Consider the following 20147-nt stretch of genomic DNA (forward strand, 5'->3'; position numbering starts at 1 on the left):
CCCGGCTGCTCTCTAGGCAGTAGGAACTACACTTCCCAGAAAGCTTGCAGTGCGCAAGCGCATCAATGACAAGCAATGCATTTTGCAACTTTGTTTAGAAAGGACCTGACTCCGGACTACAGTTTCCAGAAGACCTTCAGGCGCGCATGAGCAGAAAAGCCGGGGACCGCGGGGTGGTAACGTCGTAGCGCGTCCTCTCTGGTTCTGGGCATCACGCTGGTTTTCTCGGCTCTTGGGCAGACGACAGACCTCTGGACTCCGCACTCTGTAAAGCCCTTTCCTAGCTGAACAGAACGAGACGGGGCGGCGAGCCGGGTCCCACCATGGCCGCGAATGTAAGTGTCTCCTGATGCGCCGGGCCACACCCAAACTTCCCCGTGTCCCGGGGCCTTCTCTTCCAAGGGGCCGCCTAGGTCCATTTTGCTTGTCTGCCTCTTGTCGGTGCAGCCGACTCCCTATCTTCCTCTGCATGCGGTGTCTATGCCTAACGGCAGCTAGTCCGTCTGTTCATTTCTCTTAGCCTGTCCCGAATCCTTTTGTCCGTGTCCTTTGGTCCACCTCATCCTGGGGTCGCGCGTTTGCGGGGAGGGAGACTCAGGAGGGGTTGCTGGCATTGGGATCTACTGGTGCGCGGCGCCTCCCTGCAGCCCTTCCTTTGGTTCCCAGTTCCCTCCTGGGCCCTTGGAGTTCTCAAATTTGCAGACTTAGAGAGCTGGACGAAACCTCAGAGAGGAGTGTCGTCCTCAGCAAGGGTGGGGAGGCCGATGCCGCCCAGGTGGAGCTGTTCAGCAACGGACAGACAGGGCTGTCCCGGCGGGCGTTCAGCTCCCCGTCCTAGGGGGTATGCGAACCGAGGCTATGATGCTGCAAAGGGGCACAGGCTTGGTTGGGAGCGGAGGAGTTAGAATAACTGTAGGAGGGAGCATGGCCCCACTGCTGGGCCCTCCTTCTTCTAGCGTGGATTTAGTTAGAGAGGTCCCCACTGAAGGTGGTTCCTTTCAAAAGGCCGCTGGCCGCTTCGTCCTGCAGCCAACCTTTCTCAGGAACCTTTCTTTTTAAGCCCAACATTCATTCAACAAAACGAGCAGCACATCCCACCAGAGTTCTGGGTGTGAGAAAAACTGTGACTCACCACTCCCCTCCTCTGTGAAAGTGCCGCTGGAGCCAGCTCGGGAGCCCTGCCAGCCCCAGACACTCCCTCCCTCCCTCCTGCTTTGGTGGAGTGTCCTACCCACTCTCCCCTAGCCTGGTACACCCTCTCTCCAGGCACCTTCTCTGTCCCCAAGGGTCCTCTCTGTCTGCCGCACCCTCTGAGAGGCAAGGTTTGTGTCACTACAGCCCTAGTGTGTACTCTGCTCCACGTTAGAGTTGTCGTGGAGGCCTAGACGTCCTGAATGCTGTACCTAGAAGCCTCACATCCTGAGACCCAGGATCTGCCAGGGGAGAGGGCAGTCAGGAGATTGGCTTGTCCCCAGAGGTGGCCTCCTGTCTGCCACCACACCACCACATAGGGAATTTCCCCAGCAGAGTAAGGCACTTGCCCAGGTTTCACAGCCACCTTGGCCAGTTACATCCTGGGAAGGTGCTGAAACCGGCAGCCTTTAGAGTCAGGCAGACCTGGGGGCAAATCCAGTTTCATCCTCTCTATAGTTGTGTGGCCTTGTTGGGAAGTGTAAGGGAAATTGTGCTTTGCACAGCGCCTGGTGCATAGTAGGTAGTTAATACATGAAAATGCCTCTTCACAGTCTAACACGATGGTCCTGGTAGGCAGAGACCATCTTGGGTATGTTGAAACCTGACCTTTGCGGAGGAATATCAATGAGTTTGGATATCCTCTGCTGCCAAGTCTTTGTTGATTCATCTAGTAGCCTGATGTATGTTTATGGGAGCTCGTAGGCCAGTGGGGAAGATGGTGGGGTGGAGCAGGGAGGTGACAGAATTCTTCATCAATGTAACAACTCCCCTGTGACAGGTACTATTTACTGTCTCCATTTTATGTGAGTAAACAGGATCAGAGAGGTAGAGCAACTTACACAGCAAGTCATTCTCAGGGCCTGTGCGTCGACCTCTGTTCCCACCCTTCATTGCTTCTGAGCCCAAAGTGCTGGGACTGGGGGCGGGGGGTGGTATGTGTCACTAAAGATACATTTAGGTATTCAGCACACATCAAGGAGCCAACATCAAGATTGGGAGCTCAAAGATGGCCTTGAAGAGAAGGAAGAAAGGCTCAAGAGGGTGCCCCTGAGGCTAGAGGAGGTACAAGGGTGGGTAGTGAGGAATGGGCAGAGGAAATCTCCATCATCCTGTTTATGGGGAAGTCGGTTGAGAATGTGGGCTGATGTGTCGTGTCACTACCCACTTTCCTCCTCCCCTAGTTTGGGCCTTTCTTCCTTCTCTTCAAAGCCATCTTTGAGCCCATTGTCTTGACGTTGGTTCCTAGATATACGCTGAGGGGAGGCCCAGAAGGAAGCCATGCCTTCCAGTCGCCAAGTTTGGGGCTGCACTGGTTAACAGCAGGACTGGCTCTGTTTCCTGTCTCACTGTCTGCAGTTGGCTCCCAATATTCTGCTCTTGTTACATCCCAAGAAGTGAAGAATGCCTGGCCGGGCGGAGCAGAGTGTTAGGAGAGTGGCCTCCTGTCTGGCCTGATGACTTAACTGCTGAGCCTCGGTTTTCTCATCTGTGAAATGGGGTAGTGATAGCGCCAATGACTGGCCGGTGATAGACTGGTGTGTTTGCCATTGTTATTATGATGGCTGATGGTCACCTACCTGCCTACAGTGAATTCCTCCACTGATATTTCCAAATGGCATGGAAAGTCAAGACCATTTCTGAATGTAATGTACATCTGGTCTTTGGCAGGCCTGGGCTGGTGGCATTTGGGGACAGTCAGAGAACATGGCATCAGCCTTATTCAAATGGAGACTGACTTGAATCTCTCCTCTGACCCTCATGCCACCCCCTGTAACAGGATGGGACCTGGCTCACCCTGAGTGCTCATCTGACCCCCAGCCTTGGTACCAGCCTTGGTGTCAGTTACAGAGAAAGCTGATAACCTTTCCACCAGCTAGCACCTGTGCTCTAGGCACTGGACCATCCAATAATTAGGTCCTTTCCTTCTTACTACAACTCTATGTATTAGATTATTATCCCCATTTTACCGACGAGGAAATGGAAGGCATAAAGAGGTTACATTGCTTGTTCAAGGTCCCATTGCTGGTGCGTGGTAGAATCTGGATTCAAACCCAGTCCTTCTGGCTCTAGAGTCCTGCCCTTGAAAATGACACTTGGCGGTCAGCAGTGGTTCCACTCCAAACCATGCTTCTACTATTGGCTAGACAAAGCCTGATCCACTGACCCTGGAATTTGAGGCCTTCCATGAACCTGCCTGGATATGCCTAGCTGCCCCCCCATACTCCCCCTAACCCAGCCAGAGCAGATAGGCAGCTGTTCCCTCAGAACCACTTCCTACTTCCTCATGATGGCTCATACAGTTCCTGCTGCTGGGGAAACCCTTACCCCAGGGTCTGACTCTGAGATCCCACTCAAATGCTCCCTCTTCCAGGGAGCCTGCCTTGATCCCCCATCTGGAAGGGGTCCCTCCTTTAGTACTGGATCCAGTCTTCTCACTAGACACTCAGTATGGCCTAGCACTGTTTGTGGCAGTGACCCAGTGGCCCGAAGCCTATCTCCCCCTCCTCTCACCCATACAAGGTCTGGCACGGCCTTCAGGAAGCTGAGCCACTATTTGTTGAACTGAATTAAAAATGTATCTCTAATAACCTCTTTATAAAACAGTTCAGTTTCTTAAAAAACATGAATTTTTCATATGATCCAGCAATTTCTACTCCCAATACCCAAGGGAAATGAAAGTATGTGTCTATAAAAAGGTTCATACATGAATGTTCATAGAAGTGTTATTCATAATAGCTAAGACCTGGAAATAACCAACATATCTATCTCTGGTGAATGAATCAACAAATGTGGTGTACTTGTGAATGGAATACTACTCGGCCACAAAAAAGAACAAACTACTGATACCGTTTCCCCAAAAATAAGACCTAGCCAGACAGTCAGCTCTAATGCATCTTTAGGAGCAAAAATTAATATAAGACCCGGTCTTATTTTAATATGAGACTGGGTATAATATAATATAATATAAACACCGGGTCTTATATTAATTTTTGCTCCAAAAGATGCATTAGAGCTGATGGTCCGGCTAAGTCTTATTTTTGGGGAAACATGGTACACACCATGACGTGGATGAACCTCAAAAGCTTCATGCTGAGTTAAAGAATCTGGACAGAAAAGAGTTTGTGCTGTATGATGATTCCATTAATGTCAAGTTCTATGAAAGGTAAAACTAATCTATGATGACAAAAATTCAAAACCTCCGAGGGATGGGGAAAGGGGAGTATTGTTGGGAAAGGGGAAACAAAACTTTTCTGGGGTGACAGACCTGTTCTGTCTCTTGATCTAGATGTTGGTCAAATGGCATATGCATTTGTCAAGACCCATCAAACTATACACTTAATATCTCTGAATTTTTACCATATGTAATTAAAACAATAAAAACTGAATATAGGGACGGCCAGATGGCTCAGGTGGTTAGAGCGTGAGTCTCAACAAGGTTGCTGGTTCAATTCCCACATGGGACGGTGGGCTGCGCCCCCTGCAACTAAGATTGAAAATGGCGACTGGACTTGGAGCTGAGCTACGCCCTCCATAATAGATTCGACTTGGAGTTGATGGGCCCTGGAGAAACACATTGTTCCCCAATTTAAAAAAAACAAAAACAAAACAAAATAAAAAAAATTAATATAAATAGCGACATTCAACTTACTTTTAAAAAACTAATTTTCATTCTGATTAAAAAGAATTTTTTTTTCCAGTATTCCAGTACGAGTAACAGAAGAGAACATGTCAAAATTACGACTGACCCCCAGCCTGGCTTCCTGGAGCGGCTGAGTGAGACCTCAGGTGGAATGTTTGTGGGGCTCATGACCTTCCTGCTCTCCTTCTACTTGATTTTTACCAATGAGGTAAAATGTTTGGGGTCGTTCTGTGCAGAGTGAGGGTCCCTGTAGTATCAGGTAGCAAAGGCTGTGAATGCAGAGGCTAGATTTAGTCATAAGGGCCTAGATTTTACAGAAGAGAGAGGAGAGAGGCTGAATTAATCAGAATTCTATCTACCCACCTCACAGCTGACATAGCGGGAAGGGAAGCCACATAGGGAAGGGAAGTGGGTAGATTAACACGCCTGAAATCCTGGGTAGCACCAGATTCAGGCATGGTTGGATCCAGGCATTCATGCTGGGTCACCAGGAATCTCCATTTCTCCATCTCTTGCTTACTTTTCTGTTTTGGATATTTCTTTGTCAGGCTCTTCCTTTGTGGTGGCAAAGGTACTCCAGGGTGACATCCAATCAGCTAAGCAACCCCAGAGAACAGAGAAACTATCACTTTCTAAATGAATTTAGCAAAAGTTACAGGCAGATCTCCATCTCCTGGCTTGGATCTTGGTCCTCTCTCTGAACCAATCCCTGTGGCCAATGGACACATGTTCTAATTGGCTTGGCCTGGGTCACATGATTTGGACTGCAGTACAGATAGGCCCATGTAAACCACATGTACTGAGAGGAGGGGAGTGGAGGAGAAGTCAAAGGAAAATGAGGAAAGGGGTACAGGGCAGACAAAACACCATCTCACTCCAATATGGGGGCAGCGGGGTGGTGGGAAGAGGTTTGCCGGGGAAAGCTGGGATCCTGGGTTCCAATCCCAAGTCTGCCACTTACTAGACCTCAGTTTTCCAACTGTAAAATGGGGAGCTCGGTCTCTGCTCCCTGAGGCCCATCCTGTCCTGAGGCACTGCAATGAGCGTAGCTGTGTCCGGTCACACCTGAGTTGTTGAAATCCTGCTCCCCTTGCTCACAGGGCCGTGCGTTGAAGACGGCAACCTCCCTGGCCGAGGGGCTCTCACTTGTGGTTTCCCCCGACAGCATCCACAGCGTGGCTCCGGAGAATGAAGGGAGGCTGGTGCACATCATTGGGGCCCTGCGGACGTCCAAGGTATGTTTGGCGATGGTTGCTGACCCACTGGAGCCTTGGGGCACATTGGGGCACATCGTCTGGTTGAGGATTTTGAAAGCATGAGCCTTAGAGATGGACACACCTGTGTGTGATTCCCAACTCCAGCACTCAGCGGCTGTGTGGACCCATCCTTCCTGAGTCTCAACATCTTCATCTGGAAAATGGGGAGAATAATTGTAACGAACCGGGGGCCAGTTTTGAAGATTCGGTGGGATTAAGTAGCTGAAGTCCTGGCACAGTGCCTGGACAGGGCGAGAGCTTTACAAATAGGTGCCCGAATTATGATTAGCATATGTGTCTAGTGCAAGGCCACAGAGATACACTGGTTATTGGACCGCTCCTGTTTGAGCACCAAATGCCGTGTCATTGGCCATGGAGCCCGAGCCTGTACTGAGAAGCATGTGGTCACAGGCACTGGGCACAGCTGTTTACAACTTGGACAGGCATCTTCCCTTGATTCTTCAACACAAAGCAGCCTTGGTTTTCCATCCTGTCCCTGCTCTTTGTATCGATTTCTCTTCTAGTCCAGCTTTCTCCGAGCTGGGCATTCTGGGCTGATGTGAGTCTTGTTCTTTCTTTCTTTCTTTTTGGTTTGATTTGTTTTGAAGCTCTTGTCTGATCCAAACTACGGGGTCCACCTTCCGGCTGTGAAGCTGCGGCGGCACGTGGAGATGTACCAATGGGTCGAAACTGAGGAATCCAGGTGAGGTGCCCAGGAGTGAAAATCGTTCGGGGTAGAGGAGGTGCAGATGGTAGGACAAAATGCAGGTGGCCTTCATTTAGTCGCTTCTGAAATTTAAAGTATAAACTCTTCCTATCAGAGAAATGCCAAATTATCCCAAAGTTCTTAGCCAGTGATCATTTGCTTGGAGGTGGCAGAAATTCAATGCGGAGTGGCTCAAAGAAGAAAGCAGGATTGATTAGCTCCCTTACCTGGGAAGTTCCATGGATGCCCAAGCATAAGGCATGACTGGATCCAGGCCCCAAACAATGCTTTCCTATGTGTTCATTCCGTCTTCTCTCCCATGACGGGGCAGAAGTGGCCTCCTGGTTTACATGCTATCAGTTCTAACACAAGTCCCAGGGCAGGCTCTCATTGGCTAGGCTGGGGTCAGCTGGAGCTGGGGGTGGGGTCAGCCTCACCTGAGCCACATGGACTGTGAGTTGAGGGGTGGGGAGCCAGGGCAGCTCAGCCTAGAGAAAGGCAGCTGCAGGGGGCCTCCACTGGGCTCTCCTAGAGTGGAGGGTACAGACAGATTTCTGAGCCCAGAGCCTGGGGCTGTGACCCTTGGTGGGAGCCAGGTGGAGGCAGATTTCAGCTCAGGAGGAGAAAGTACTTTTCTGCATCCAGGGCCTTCAAGGGCTGTAGCTGGCTGTCAGCCAGGGAATGAGCCCTCTGTCTCTGGGCTGGTGCAGATAGGCCTGTTCCGTCTGGGCAGTTTGACCTGGTAACCCTGAGTTACTTCCAGTTGGAGATGCTTAGAGATGGGAGTGCCTCAGGAGTGAGGGGCTGACTCTGGGGCCACCTGTTCTCTCCTTGCAGGGAGTACACCGAGGACGGGCAAGTGAAGACCGAGAGGAGGTACTCCTACAGTGAGTGTCGAGCCACACCCCAGGCCTGTGGGCAGACGCTGTGGGGAAGGGTGCAGAACCAGGCGTTGGGATCCCTGGGTGCCGGTCGTCAGAGCCCTGCTCGTCCATCCATCCAGTGAGGCCCCCAGAGCTGCCCCTATGGCCCTGGGGTGGTCACGGGCTTGGATAAGAGGGTGCGGGCCAGTGGGCCTCAGACATGTGACCACCCTTACCATGGCTGCTGAGTTGTTCCCTCTCCCCACAACAGACACTGAATGGAGGTCAGAAATTGTCAACAGCAGAAACTTCGACCGAGAGATTGGCCACAAAAACCCCAGGTGAGAACTGGGCCCCCAGGCCGGAGCGCAGTCTTGGCTGCCATTGGCAGGTCCCCAGCCTCAGCTTCTTCATGAGTAATGGGAGTTATTTCTGCCTCATGAGTCGATGAAAGTGTTAGACATGGTGGGTCATGTGGTCAGTGATGCTGCCTTGTCCCTGGAAGGCCTCTCTTTGGAGTCACTGTGGGGGCCTGCAATGACCACCCTCTCCCTGGCACAAATCTGGATGCTGGGTGGGGCAGTTCCTGTGCTGGGCACCAGGAACACAGGCAAGACCCAACTTCCCTGACTCCACACAAACTCCCGTCTAACAAGTCACAAATGTAAGGCCTGGATTGAGTGCCCAAAGGGATTTGCACGTACAGTCCCTGCGAAGCATTTGTTAACAGTTAGCCATCGGGGTGGGAGGACAATCAGGAAGGGCTTTCAGGAGGCAGCGGCCTTTGATCTGGGCCTTCATAGGATTTTGGCAGAGGGAGGTTAGCTCGGGGACATGAAGGTGGTGAAGTGGGCCCTATGCTGGGGCAACATTGGAGTGCGGGCTGCGTGTAGCCATGGGTAGGGCTATGTCAGGAAGGGCTTTGAATGTGCACAGTGGGGCTTAGAGGCTCCCCGGGGCTGGGAAGGGTCAGTGAAGGTATGAAGTCCACGGAGGGTCCATCTGATAACTGGGGGCTGGGGTGGGACAAGCTTGCAGGGGGCCAGGCAAGAGGGTATGAAGCTCTGGGGGACAGGAGACAGAGTGGGGGTGCGCCATCCAGGAGAGGCGGACGGGAACTTGAGGGTGGAGCCGGTGGTAAAGACAAGACGTCTGCAGTGCCTGGGCTAGTTTGGACTTGCAGGGCCTCCTACCAAGCGCAACCCGAAGGAACGCAGAGAGCTCCCACCTGGTACCCCACTTCACTGACGGCTCCCTCTCTCTCCCACAGTGCGATGGCAGTGGAGTCATTCACGGCAACAGCCCCTTTCGTTCAAATTGGCAGGTTTTTCCTCTCAGCAGGTAAGTCTCTGGCCCCTTCAGATGAGCAGTCACCAGCCCAGGGGCCCTGTGCTTCCATTTGGCTACCTCGCAAGAGCTGCTACTTCTGGTCATAGCCCTCAGGTGGTTAAAGGGGTCCTGCTGCCCCCGGGCATGGGATCAGCACACACCTGTCCCAGCATCATGGTTTGGGTGGGCGCCAGAGGGAAGGCAAGTCTTCAGGAGGTGGGGACTATGTAGAGCACCCCCATCCCTGGCCAGGTTCCTCTGAAACCTGGATGTTTCCAGAGAATGACTGCCAGGCACCACTGCAGTGCCAGTGCCCATTCTCACCAGACAGAGCCGAGAGCCCTTTCTCAAGCAGCCCGCGAGCCAGTAGGAGAGACTAGGCTACCCCCAAGGGCTCCGCCTCTGAGCCCCAACTGGCATCTTGCTCTGTGCCAGGGAGGATTGTTTCATCGCAGTCCCCCTCAAGTGACTCCAAAGAGAGCCTTTAAATGGACAAGGCAGCGTCACCAGCCATAGTCACTGTCAGGGCTCTGTCCCTGAGCCTGACCTGGAAGGCAGGAGAGGACACTGAAGGCCCAAACAGCCAAGGTGAGGGAGGAGAGGTTGGTGAGCCAGGGCTTGGCCTGTCTGCCATCTGCTCTGTCACTCAGCTAGTGCCTGCTGTGCCAGCCAGCCCTGGCCTTACGTTCTCTCCATGCAGCATGGGAGCCAGGCTTGGACATGGATAACGGGGCACAGTGATAACATACTCCCGCCCTCCTCTCTTGGATGGCACACCCTCAGTCTCCTGTCCCCCACAGCTTCGTAAGGTGGAATGGGCCCAGGGCTAAGGCCATTCCCAGGGCTGTGGTCACTGACTAGATGGAGAGAGGGGACAGGGAAGGCTTCCTGGAGGAGATGGAGACTGAAATGGGGCTGGCAAAACAGCAGCTATGGAGGGGAGGCTGTGCATGCAGAGGCCCCCAAGGGGGCTGAGCCAGGAGGGGACAGCTCGGTGGGACTTGTGAGGGCGCAGTGGGAAGAACGGCAGGCGGCAGGCCGAGAGATTTGCAGAGCGTGGCTGTTCTAGTTTGTGCACCCGTCACTCACCACCCTGCTTCTCTTAGGCCTCATTGACAAAATTGACAACTTCAAGCCGCTGAGCCTGTCCAAGCTGGAGGACCCACACGTGGACATCATTCGCCGGGGAGACTATTTCTACCACAGTGAAAATCCCAAGTATCCAGAGGTGCCTGGGTAGTTCAGATGGCAAAGATCAGGGCCCTCCGAGTACTCCCCCCCAGGCCACACACGAATGGTCAAATTCTGGCTTAAGACTGATTCAGTTCAGTTGCATCCATAACTGCACTTGGCCAAATGAAATTGGAGGGGAGGGCATTCAGGTGATGGGATCACCTGGGCAAAGGTGTGCAGGTGGGAACGGAGGGTGACTGCAGGGGCTCACGGACCCAGGCCCACACTGGCTGCTCCTGGTCTCACTCACCTCACTTCTCTTCCGCCTCCCAGGTTGGAGACCTGCGCGTTTTCTTTTCCTATGCGGGGCTGAGCGGCGATGACCCTGACCTGGGCCCAGCTCACGTGGTAATCCAGCTTTCCCGGGGTAGACTGAGGCAGGGCTTCCTAACCTTCCAGGGCATAGACTCAGTGGACAATGTCATGAAAGCTTTGGACTCTTCCTCTAGGACCCGTGTGCACGTGCTCACATTCACATGTGGTCAGGCGTGCCTTTGAGCGGGGTCAGAGGTCTGTGCCCCCCAAAGCTAGCCATGGACACCTGTACGCCCCAGCTTAAGAGCTGTCGGGGGAATCTCATAATTATTCCTAAGGAGAGTTCTTCCAATCACATACCGCTCTGCCTCCCCCCGCCCCCAATTTTTGCTCTGTGAATACTTTATCTCCCATTCCTGACCCTGTCATGTGCCATCCCATCCCCCCATGTCCCCCGGCCCAGGGTCCTTGCTGGAGCTTCAAATAAAGCAGCTCAGCTGGAGCTCCAGGAGTGCTGTACCCCCATCGATGTGTGGAGAGAGAGGCTTGAAGATGGCATGGGTCTCCTCACTCACTTCTGTAGCTGGCACAGTGCAGAGAGGTGCTGGGACCAGGTGGGCTGCTCACCCCCTCAGCTCTAACACTGAATTCTCTGACCAGGTCACTGTGATTGCCCGGCAGCGGGGTGACCAGCTAGTCCCCTATTCCACCAAGTCTGGGGACATCTTGCTTCTCCTGCACCATGGGGACTTCTCACCAGAGGTGAGTTGCTGCTGCCCACCTCTGTGATGGAGGGACTGCCATCTCCCTCACTCCCTCTTCCCTCCTACTAGAGGTCATAGCCAGTGAAAGGAGGCAAGATAAAGAAATAGGAATAAGCGTCTCCCTATGCCAGACTGCGCCAGGCACTCAGGATGGAACAGTGGGCAAAACAGACTCCTCCCCACAGGCTTCCTGTCTTGTGGGAGAGACTCAGCAGGAAAACAAGTGGGTAAGGACACCTCGTGCTGGGTTAGAAGGGTAGGCAGATGCTCTGAGATACACGGACATGACAGGAAATCTGCTTTGATAACGCTCTGAGTGACATTTTTGCTGAGTCCCAAGTGAAGAGAAGTCAGTGCTGGAAGAGTCAGGGGTCCCTCAGTAGTCTAGGCAGGTCCGAGTGCATCTTGTTGGGGGCATCAGGAGTGCTGGTGTGGCCACTGCCCACAGAGACGGGGAGGGGCCCCTTGTGAGGAGGTACTGCTTCTCTAAGAGCATTAGGGGGCACTGAAGGGACTTGAGCTGCAGAGGCCCAGGACCAGGTGAGTGAGGGCGGGCACCCCTGTCCCATTTGTAGAAAGAAGAGGGTCATGCCTCACCTCATCCCAAGGAGAAGGGGTGCAAAATGTACTGATCAGTTCCATTCCGTGCCTTAAAAGTTTGACTCTCTTCTCTAGGCAGGAAATCCTTCTCTTTAACAGAAAAAGGCAGCTTTTACATTGTTGATGAACACAGTGTGTCACTTGTGGGACATTCTGTGCTTGGCTTGACCAGGATTGCTGGGCTTTTCATCCAGAAGGGCTGGAAAGAATGAACACAGTGGTCAGATGTCAGGGTTTAGCTAGGACCCTTTTGACCCTCTTCTTAGGCTCTCAGCTGTCATCTCTCTTACTTTAGCCCCCAGCCCCTGGGTGGTACATGGGTCATGCCTTTATCTGGCCAGGAGTAGGGTTTGGTTGGGCTACAGCCCAGGAGCCGTTACCAACCTCAGGGTGGGGCTGCCACCTCCCAATCTGGCAGGCCATGAGTCACCCTTTCCTCCCGCAGCTCTCAGGGCCCCCTGGGGAGTTTCTAAAATTAGGAGGCCCTGTCCAGGACTTGCTCTCTCTCCCAGAACTCCAGCCCTGCCCCAGGCTTCCAGCCTTCTGCAGGTGGAAGCCCAGGTCTAAGGCCTGCACCCCGCCCCTGAGGAGAAGTAGTGCAGCTCATGGCTTAGATAACTCCCGGGGAGGGAAGGCTCTGAGTGCAGGGCAGGTGCTTCCTGCTCCCCCAGAGCCTCCAGCACAGGGTCTGGGGCTTCTGCCAAGCAGGGAGAGAAGGCCCTGAGCCAAGGAGGCTGCCCGGGGCCCTGAGATAACCTGGACCCCGAGTCAGGATGCCCAGATTCCAGTTCCGAGGGCAGGAGTGTGCTGTGTGGACAAGTATGGACATGGGAGATGCCCCAGCTCAAGCCCTGCTCTGCCTTCTACTGGCCACAGGACTTTGGGCCAGTTTTTATCCTCTGTGAACCTGTTGTCCCTTCTGTAAAACAAAAATTTTAAAAAGAGATTATTACTGTTATCCCCATGTTACTTGGGTGCTGTGATTGAACATGTTTTTGTTAAGCACCAGGGACATAGCAAGGGACACAACAGACATGATCCCTGTCCCCAAGCTCACAGCTTAGTTAACTGCTTGGGGTGAGACCCTGGGCCTGTTCCTTGTCCTCTCAGAGCCTCAGTTTCATCTGTAAAATGGAGAAAGTGTGCCTACGTCAGGTTATTTTGAGGATTAAATAATACTTATAAGGCATTTAGGACAGTGACTGGTTACTAGTAAGCAATAAATATGTCATATTGTAATTCCTATAGATAGTAACAGGGGATGCTCTCTGAAGAAATGGCATTTACACCAAGACTGGAAGAACGTGTCAGAGCTGGCCAGGCAAACTGGGCAAACGAGCTCTAGGCAGAGCAACCACATGTGCCAAGGCCCTGCGGCAGGAGGACACTTGACTTCGTCTCCAGCAGGCGGCCAGTGGGGCTGGGGCACAGGCAGCAGGGCCTTGGCAGGTTGCTGCATGGGGAAGGTGGTAGTGGTGGCAGAGGCAGGGAGGCCAGTGGGGAGCGGGCGACTGCGGCGGTCCTGGTGAGAGGGGGTAACTGGTGAGATTTGGGGAAATGTGGACACAGCATTTCCAGGACTTGCTGATGGCCTGGATGGAAGATGGTGAGGGGAGGAGCGAGCCAAGTTTGATATCCAGGTTTTGGCTTGTGCAGGTGGGTGGGTGGTACCATTTGCTGAGATGGAGACGACAGAGAGGAACAGGTTGGGGTGGAAGCTCCAGTGTCAGTGTCAGATGTGCCAAAACATGAAGTAGAGATGTCACATGGGCAGTGGAAGCCACAGGGCTGCAGCTTTAAATGAGGGGCACTGCCATAGAGGGATTTCCTGGGGAGAGAGTTGACTGAAGCAGCGAGACTTTCAGCATTTAGAAGGAAGGAAAGCCCCGGCGACTGAGAAGGGGGTCTGAGAAGTAGGAGGGAAAGCAGGAGTGCCCCAGATGCCGTGAGCAGAGCAGCCGAGATTAGGTCGGATACCAGACACGGAGCGTTTCCCACAGTGCCTGACAGGCGCACACACACACCCCCGTGTCACGGATGTTCATAAATGACCCCAGGAAGGTACTGCTGTAGAGAGAGAGGGTCAGGTCCATTCTAGAGGAGACAATGGGCCAAGGCCTCTTGAAGGGGGTGGGCTCTGATCTGAGGAGGGCCCATACCTTCCACAGAGATCTCTGTGCCATGCTCTGCTGTGCCAGTTTGGGGAGGTACTTTGACCTGGGTGGGCGATGTGCCCTTATCTCCCTCTGGTCTGTTCAGAAATGGCCAGTGGCTCCTGTGTTGGCATGGTCCCCTCAGTCGTCTGCCCTGCCAGCTGGGTATGCTGGTGACCCCCTCAGACATAAGACATGACACCTCACTCCCCTGTCTTGTCCTGCAGGAGGTGTTTCAGAGAGAACAAAAGAGCAACTCCATGAAGACATGGGGCCTGCGGGCTGCAGGCTGGATGGCCATGTTTATGGGCCTCAACCTCATGATGCGGATCGTCTATACCCTGGGTAGGTGGGGGGACGGATCGTGCCCGCCTTCCTGTAGCCCTGTGCTTCCTTTGAGCTTCTCACACCATCGTCTGTCAGTCTTTCACACGTCTTTGCAGACTGACGGGGTGTTCTTTGAGGCAGAGGCTGGTCCTTTGGTCCATCTCTGTGACCCCACTCCATAGCTTTGGGATGAATGAGCAAAGGCAGGCAGGCATGAGGGACAAGATGCTTCCAGGGGGTGAGGGCAGAGGATGCTGACCCCAGGACGTTGGTCTAGCCACTGTGGTCCGAGGGTCTGGCTCCGCTTCATCCACCTGTCCACTGGCTCCCTCACTCGCTCATTCCTTCCTCCTTTCATTGTACAACTGAATAGCCATGGTGAAGAGGCTGGCCAGCCTTTGCAGTGAGCCAGACCTGAAATCTGCTGTGTCAGAGCTCTGGATACTTGGGCCATCATCCCCTTTTCTGTCTCAGCTTCAGTTACCTCACTCCTAATTTGGAATTTTATGAAATGTTTGGTAAATAGGAAACACTAAACCATTATTATACTTCATTCCCCACCCCAAAACCTGGGCTAGATTTGGGGCAGCCAGCAAGTCTGGAACACAGGGAAGAATTGGCTGGGCTGCTCCCAGGGCCTGAGGTTGGCACCAGAGAGCCTGGTGTTGCCCAAGTGACCCAGTCTGGTTCAGGACTGAGCGCCCAGGCTGACTAAGTAAGGGCTGGGTTTATTTAAACTGTTGCAACAAGAGGATGGAGCTTTTCAGAGAACTTTCCCCCTCTGAGCCTTTACCCCAGTGTCTTCCTGTCCCATCAGATGATTCTGTCCAGCCTTCTCTGAGCCCAACAGAAACCTCTCCCCGACTTACCTATTCCAGTTGGGGAGAGGCCTGGCTGCATACATCCCAGACTGCCAGAGCTGGGAGAGCCACCACCCTCATTTCACAGATGGGAAAACTGAGGCGCAGGGAGGGGAAGGACACTTCGAGCTCGGAGGTTTTCTTTGGATAGCTGAGTTGTGCTCAGAAAGTCAAGATGCAACTTGGGCACCATTCAGGAGAGAGCAGAATTTGAGCAGAATCCCCCATCGTCCTCTGCAGCAAGCCCATCAATGGCTGTATTACCTGGACAGGCCATTTCCCCTCTCAGAGCCTCAGTAGCCCCATCGTCAGGATGAGGAGGTTGGAGTCCGTCTCAGAGGGCCCTTTGAATCTCTGATTGCCTGTGATCCTGATTCTCTCTACATGTGGAATGCTGACATTCCAGACTCAGAACAGACTTCTGAGCATGGAGAGATCCAGAGTACAGTGGAGTGATTCAGGAAGCTGCAATGCAGAAGCGTTCGTTGACTCAGTAAGAACTTACTGAGTGCCTGCTGTGTGGAAGACATTGCTCTAAGCCTTGGAGGCCACACAGACAAGGTCCCTGTCCTCTCAAGGCTCAGAACAGTGGCTTAAGAGTGCAGGATCTGGGCTCAGACCGTCTTGAGTTTCATTCTTGGCTGTGGCACTATCTAGCTGTACGGTTTTGGGCGAGTTGAACTCTGGGCCTTGGTGACCTTGTGTAAAACGAGGTGAAGAATAGTACCAGCTTTATAGGGTGGGCCTGAGGGTTTGATGAGATGGTTACATAGTGCCTGATACATGGTCAGTGCTCAAAAACATGAACTCTGCTTATTAGGAGGGCTAGGTAGGGGTGCTCCATGGGAATAGACCAAGATGAGTCACAAGGTGGTCTGCAGAGTCCTGTTGTCCTGGCAGGGCACCAGGCCAGTGGGGCCTCCCGGAAACTGAGTGACGATTCCTCCAGTGGACAGTAGCCAGGGAATGCCATCCTAGAGAAGCTAGACAGGCCCAGGACAGGATAATTCCAGGTGGAGTTAGCTACTGTGTTTCCCTGAAAATAAGACCTAGCCGGACCACCAGCTCTAATACTTTTAGAGCAAAAAGTAATATGAGACCCAGTCTTATGTAAGACCCAGTATAATATAATAATAATATAATATATCAGGTCTTATATAAAACCGGGTCTTATATTAATTTTTGCTCCAAAAGATACATTAGAGCTGATGGTCCTGCTAGGTCTTATTTTCGGGGAAACATGGTAAATCATAGCCTTTAACAGTAGCCTGTGAGATCCTAGAGGCAGGGGCCGACTAACTTGCTTCCCTCAGGCCCTGCACAGAAGTGGACACATAAACAGTTGGTAACAACCTGCTGCCTGAATGAGCAAATGCCTCCAGGAATACTGAGGGGCCCAAATAGGCACCCCCAGAAGGTTCTGCCCAGTCTCCTTCGTGAGTGTGCAGCAAACAGGGTATTTGCCAGTGTTACAGTCAAATGTCTTTATATTGGCCTCAGACCGATCTCAACAGTTTAAAGTTTACAAAACATTGGCCCGTGCCTTCTCCCCTGGAGTGTGCGCAGTGGGTAGCTCAGTCTGTGCCCAGTCACGCAGCTCCTCTTCTGGACCTTCCAGGCCTCACTAGGAGATTGTTTGCCTTCCGCTGACCCCCCCCCTTACTCACTGGGCAGCAGAGGCTCATCCTTATCTAGAGACAGGAACTCCCTGATCTCAGGAGACGCAGAAGAGCACGGTGGCCTCAAGCCTCACTGCCTTTCTCTTCCCCACAGTGGACTGGTTTCCTGTCTTCCGAGACCTGGTCAACATTGGCCTGAAGGCCTTTGCCTTCTGCATGGCCACCTCACTGACGCTGCTGACTGTGGCCGCCGGCTGGCTCTTCTACCGGCCCCTGTGGTCCCTTGTCATCAGCTGCCTGGCCCTGGTGCCCTTCATCATTGCTCGGACACGGGTGTCAGCCAAGAAGCTGGAGTGAAACAGGCCCCGCACCCACCCGACATCCACGTGAGCCTCAGGATCCAGGTCACCCCCCGGCCCTCCAATCCCACTTGTGCCAGAGCCCGAGTCCTCATCAGTTTTGGATTCTGCACCTGCTCCACTCTTCAAGGGGCCAGACTTGGCAGAGGGCACTTACACTGGGTTTGGTGTTCATCAGTTAATGGCTCTCCACCCGTTTTCTTGCCAGTGAGGAGCTTTGATGGGCAGAAGGCAGCTCCTGTCTGGCAGCATGACAAGCGTCCTCCTGCTTGTTTCCTCCCCTTCTCTTGGGACTGTGTGTGGCCGGTGTGCATGCTTCACTTGGCTGATGTCTTCAGCTGTCAAAGAGGTGACACTCAAAGAGACTTGCTGCCTTATCGCTTACTGCCTCTCATCCTTGGAGACGAGTGCCAGGGCTCTGCCACAACCACTAGCCGTGCCCGTGATGCTCAAGGGCCACCGTTACCAGCTGTCTCTAAGCAGTACTGGATTGCCAAGACAGACTAAGCCCATACCCAGCAAAACAGGGGCATCATAAACCCAGTTTGTGGATAGAACTTGATTTGGTATTGCAAGAAAAAAGAACCACTGGAGATGTCATAAGGAAAATTGGACATTTGTTGGGCTTTACACTTTTTTTATGGTTTGGCAGAATCATTTTAGTGTGTAGGATCTCCAAAGGCCCTGAGTTTTTGTTACTTCACTTCTTCATGTGTACTCTCCTACCCTAAGAGGGAGTTGTTTGAAATAAGATTTAAAAAGCAAAACAAAAGCCTCCTGAATGATTAACATTTCAGGCTGTGACAGAAAAAGACACCCTTAAATTTGTTAGTTGAAGTTAATTCAGTGCACAGAAAGGTTAAGTGGGGGTGTGACTTGGTTAAAAAAAGAAGTTACCAGTATTCTGGATCACTGGGAAGCTTTTAAGATGCTTTTGAAACAAGTATTAGCAAAGGATTTGTTTTCCCTCTTGGAGATGGGGAAGCTCTACAGGGGAGAGAAAAGCATTTCCTTTCATCCTCTGGCATCAGAAACTACCTATTTACTTGAAGATGGTTTTGAGTTTTTAGTCAACCATTAAAGGAGAAGGTTGGAAGCTTTATTATCCTAAGTGGGCTCCTTCGTAGTGATTCCCAGTCAAAATCAAGACTTGGAGGCCTCAGGCCCGCTGTAGATTTCAATGCTCTTGCTGGCCTCTTTCATCATGGGAGTACTTCTAAAATTATAGCAGCCGGGCCTCAAGTGGCTGCTTCTGAGTGATTCGTTTTATCCGTTAAGTGTCCACAGCTTTGCTTTTCCTAAATAAAATCTACCCACGCTTTAGTCACATAATTTCTCCATTTCCCAACTACTCTCATACTCTTTGAGAGATAAAATATATTGTAACCTTGATGTCCTAAAGATTCTTTGTATATCCCCTATCTTTACTATTTGGAAATTGTTCTGCCTTGCAGGGAGTGGTTGCTTTAGCAAATAAATATTTAGTAGTTGAGTAAGAGGTCAGAACTTCTGAAAATAGTTACCTAATAATCTCTTCTGTTGTCCTAGGCTATCTGTTATAAACTGAGATTCTTTGTGTTAAAGGCAGCCAGCCCCAGAGATGATGTGTCTGGCTTTAAGGATTGAAATAGTATTCACTGCTGCTCCTTGTGAGCAGTTTCACTAAATCTCTAAATCCTCAAAGGATGTTATGGAAAACAGTGTAACAAGATGATGGCGAAATACAAAATCCTTCGGATTTGGTCTGTGTCATTTTTCCTAGTACAGATTTTAAATTCTGCCAATTTGAAGCGTTCTTTAAGAGCAAAATGTTAAGAAATATTTGAAACCTTTGGAAAATCATCATGAAATTTGTGTTATCTTTGTATTTTTGATAGAAAACCAAAATAAATTTCTAAGTATCATTTATACGACCTTGCTATCATCCCTTTTTTGTTTCTGTATTCTTTCTGAAATTTCTATCTTAAAGAATTCAGCCATAGAATTTAGTAAGAACTGTATGCATTTTAGAACTCAGTTCTTAGTTGCTTTTAGTGGTTAAAATAGGTTTCAGTTTTTTTTTGTTTTTTTTTAAAGGACAAATCACTATTCCTAGTCCTTACACTTAGAAGCCTTACACACCAAAGCTTACTTTGTTTTGGAGGAAGTGAATGGCTCACACTTCACCCATCTTCACAATGTGCTAGAAGACAGACGTGCGATGGAGCCACAGTCCAATATAGTGCAAAAGGCATCATCAGCTTTGGGTTGGCACAGACCTGAATTCCAGTCCCAAGTCGGCCACTGATTGGCTGTGTGGTGTTGGGAAAAATCAGTGCTCTTTGAGCCTCAGTTTCCTCATCTGTAAAAAGGGGACAATGCCGGTCTACCCCTCAAGGTTGCTGTGAGGACTAAGTGGGAGAAAGCTCATGAAATGCCAAACACAGGTGGCACATTTTAATTTTCATTCTTTTTGCCTCCTATACTGAAGCAATGGACTATTGCTAATTGTGCACTCTGAAGCTAGCAATTTTAGTACTTGATATTTGTTACAAGATTTGAAGCAGGTGAGTAATAACTTTCCAAAACCTAGTCTTATATTTCTCAAAACCAAGTATTTCACTTGATTTCCATAATGCCTCCTAGGAGCTGACATCTGCCTGAAAAACAAGTTACTTCTGCAGAGACAGAGTGATACTCTTGAACCTATTCCCAGAAAACAAGTCGCTTACCTCTAAGAGGAAGGGCTCTGGTGCAGAAGTGTGAGGTTCTGCAGTTTCCATGGCAACCCCCGTTTGTTTCTCAACAAGAGCCTCTAGCCAGGCTCTTGTGCATGAGTCACACCTCAAACGTTTTGTTTGTTTCCCTTGGATGAAACTGATTCATGTTTTTAATGGCTCCTGTCAAAGATTAAGTAATAATCTCCTTGCTTAAACATAGAAAAAAATTCCAAGTATATAATAAGTTCCCAGCCTACATGCAAACAAAATCTTATCTTTAATATAATCCC

General features: G+C 51.3%; 2 protein-coding genes across 2 annotated transcripts in view; one reads left to right on the forward strand and one right to left on the reverse strand.

Annotated features, from left to right (window-relative positions):
- The first annotated feature begins 116 nt into the window (after positions 1–116).
- TMEM43 (transmembrane protein 43) lies at positions 117–19068 on the forward strand. Its single transcript, XM_019747101.3, has 12 exons — positions 117–335; positions 4893–5042; positions 5935–6069; positions 6699–6793; positions 7634–7683; positions 7931–8000; positions 8930–9000; positions 10095–10216; positions 10495–10569; positions 11137–11238; positions 14221–14338; positions 16954–19068. The coding sequence occupies exons 1-12, from the start codon at positions 324–326 to the stop codon at positions 17154–17156; spliced, it is 1203 nt and encodes a 400-aa protein (XP_019602660.1). The 5' UTR covers positions 117–323; the 3' UTR covers positions 17157–19068.
- The window catches only part of XPC (XPC complex subunit, DNA damage recognition and repair factor), a 43921-nt gene continuing 35309 nt past the window's right edge, over positions 11536–20147 (reverse strand). The window contains exon 17 of the mRNA XM_019747088.3: positions 11536–12039. The gene's annotated coding sequence lies outside the window, so the exon portion shown is untranslated. The remainder of the gene's footprint in view (positions 12040–20147) is intronic.

This window comes from Rhinolophus sinicus, chromosome 5 (genome assembly GCF_057876585.1).
Source record: "Rhinolophus sinicus isolate RSI-liver-muscle chromosome 5, RSI-T2T, whole genome shotgun sequence".
Lineage (NCBI taxonomy): Eukaryota > Metazoa > Chordata > Mammalia > Chiroptera > Rhinolophidae > Rhinolophus > Rhinolophus sinicus.

Bases quoted from the DNA above. Each gene is read 5' to 3' on its own strand.
- TMEM43 (XM_019747101.3), top strand. The intron at 8,001-8,929 runs GTGAGAACTGGG...TCTCTCCCACAG, and splicing joins ATTGGCCACAAAAACCCCAG to TGCGATGGCAGTGGAGTCAT. The intron at 9,001-10,094 runs GTAAGTCTCTGG...TGCTTCTCTTAG, and splicing joins CAGGTTTTTCCTCTCAGCAG to GCCTCATTGACAAAATTGAC.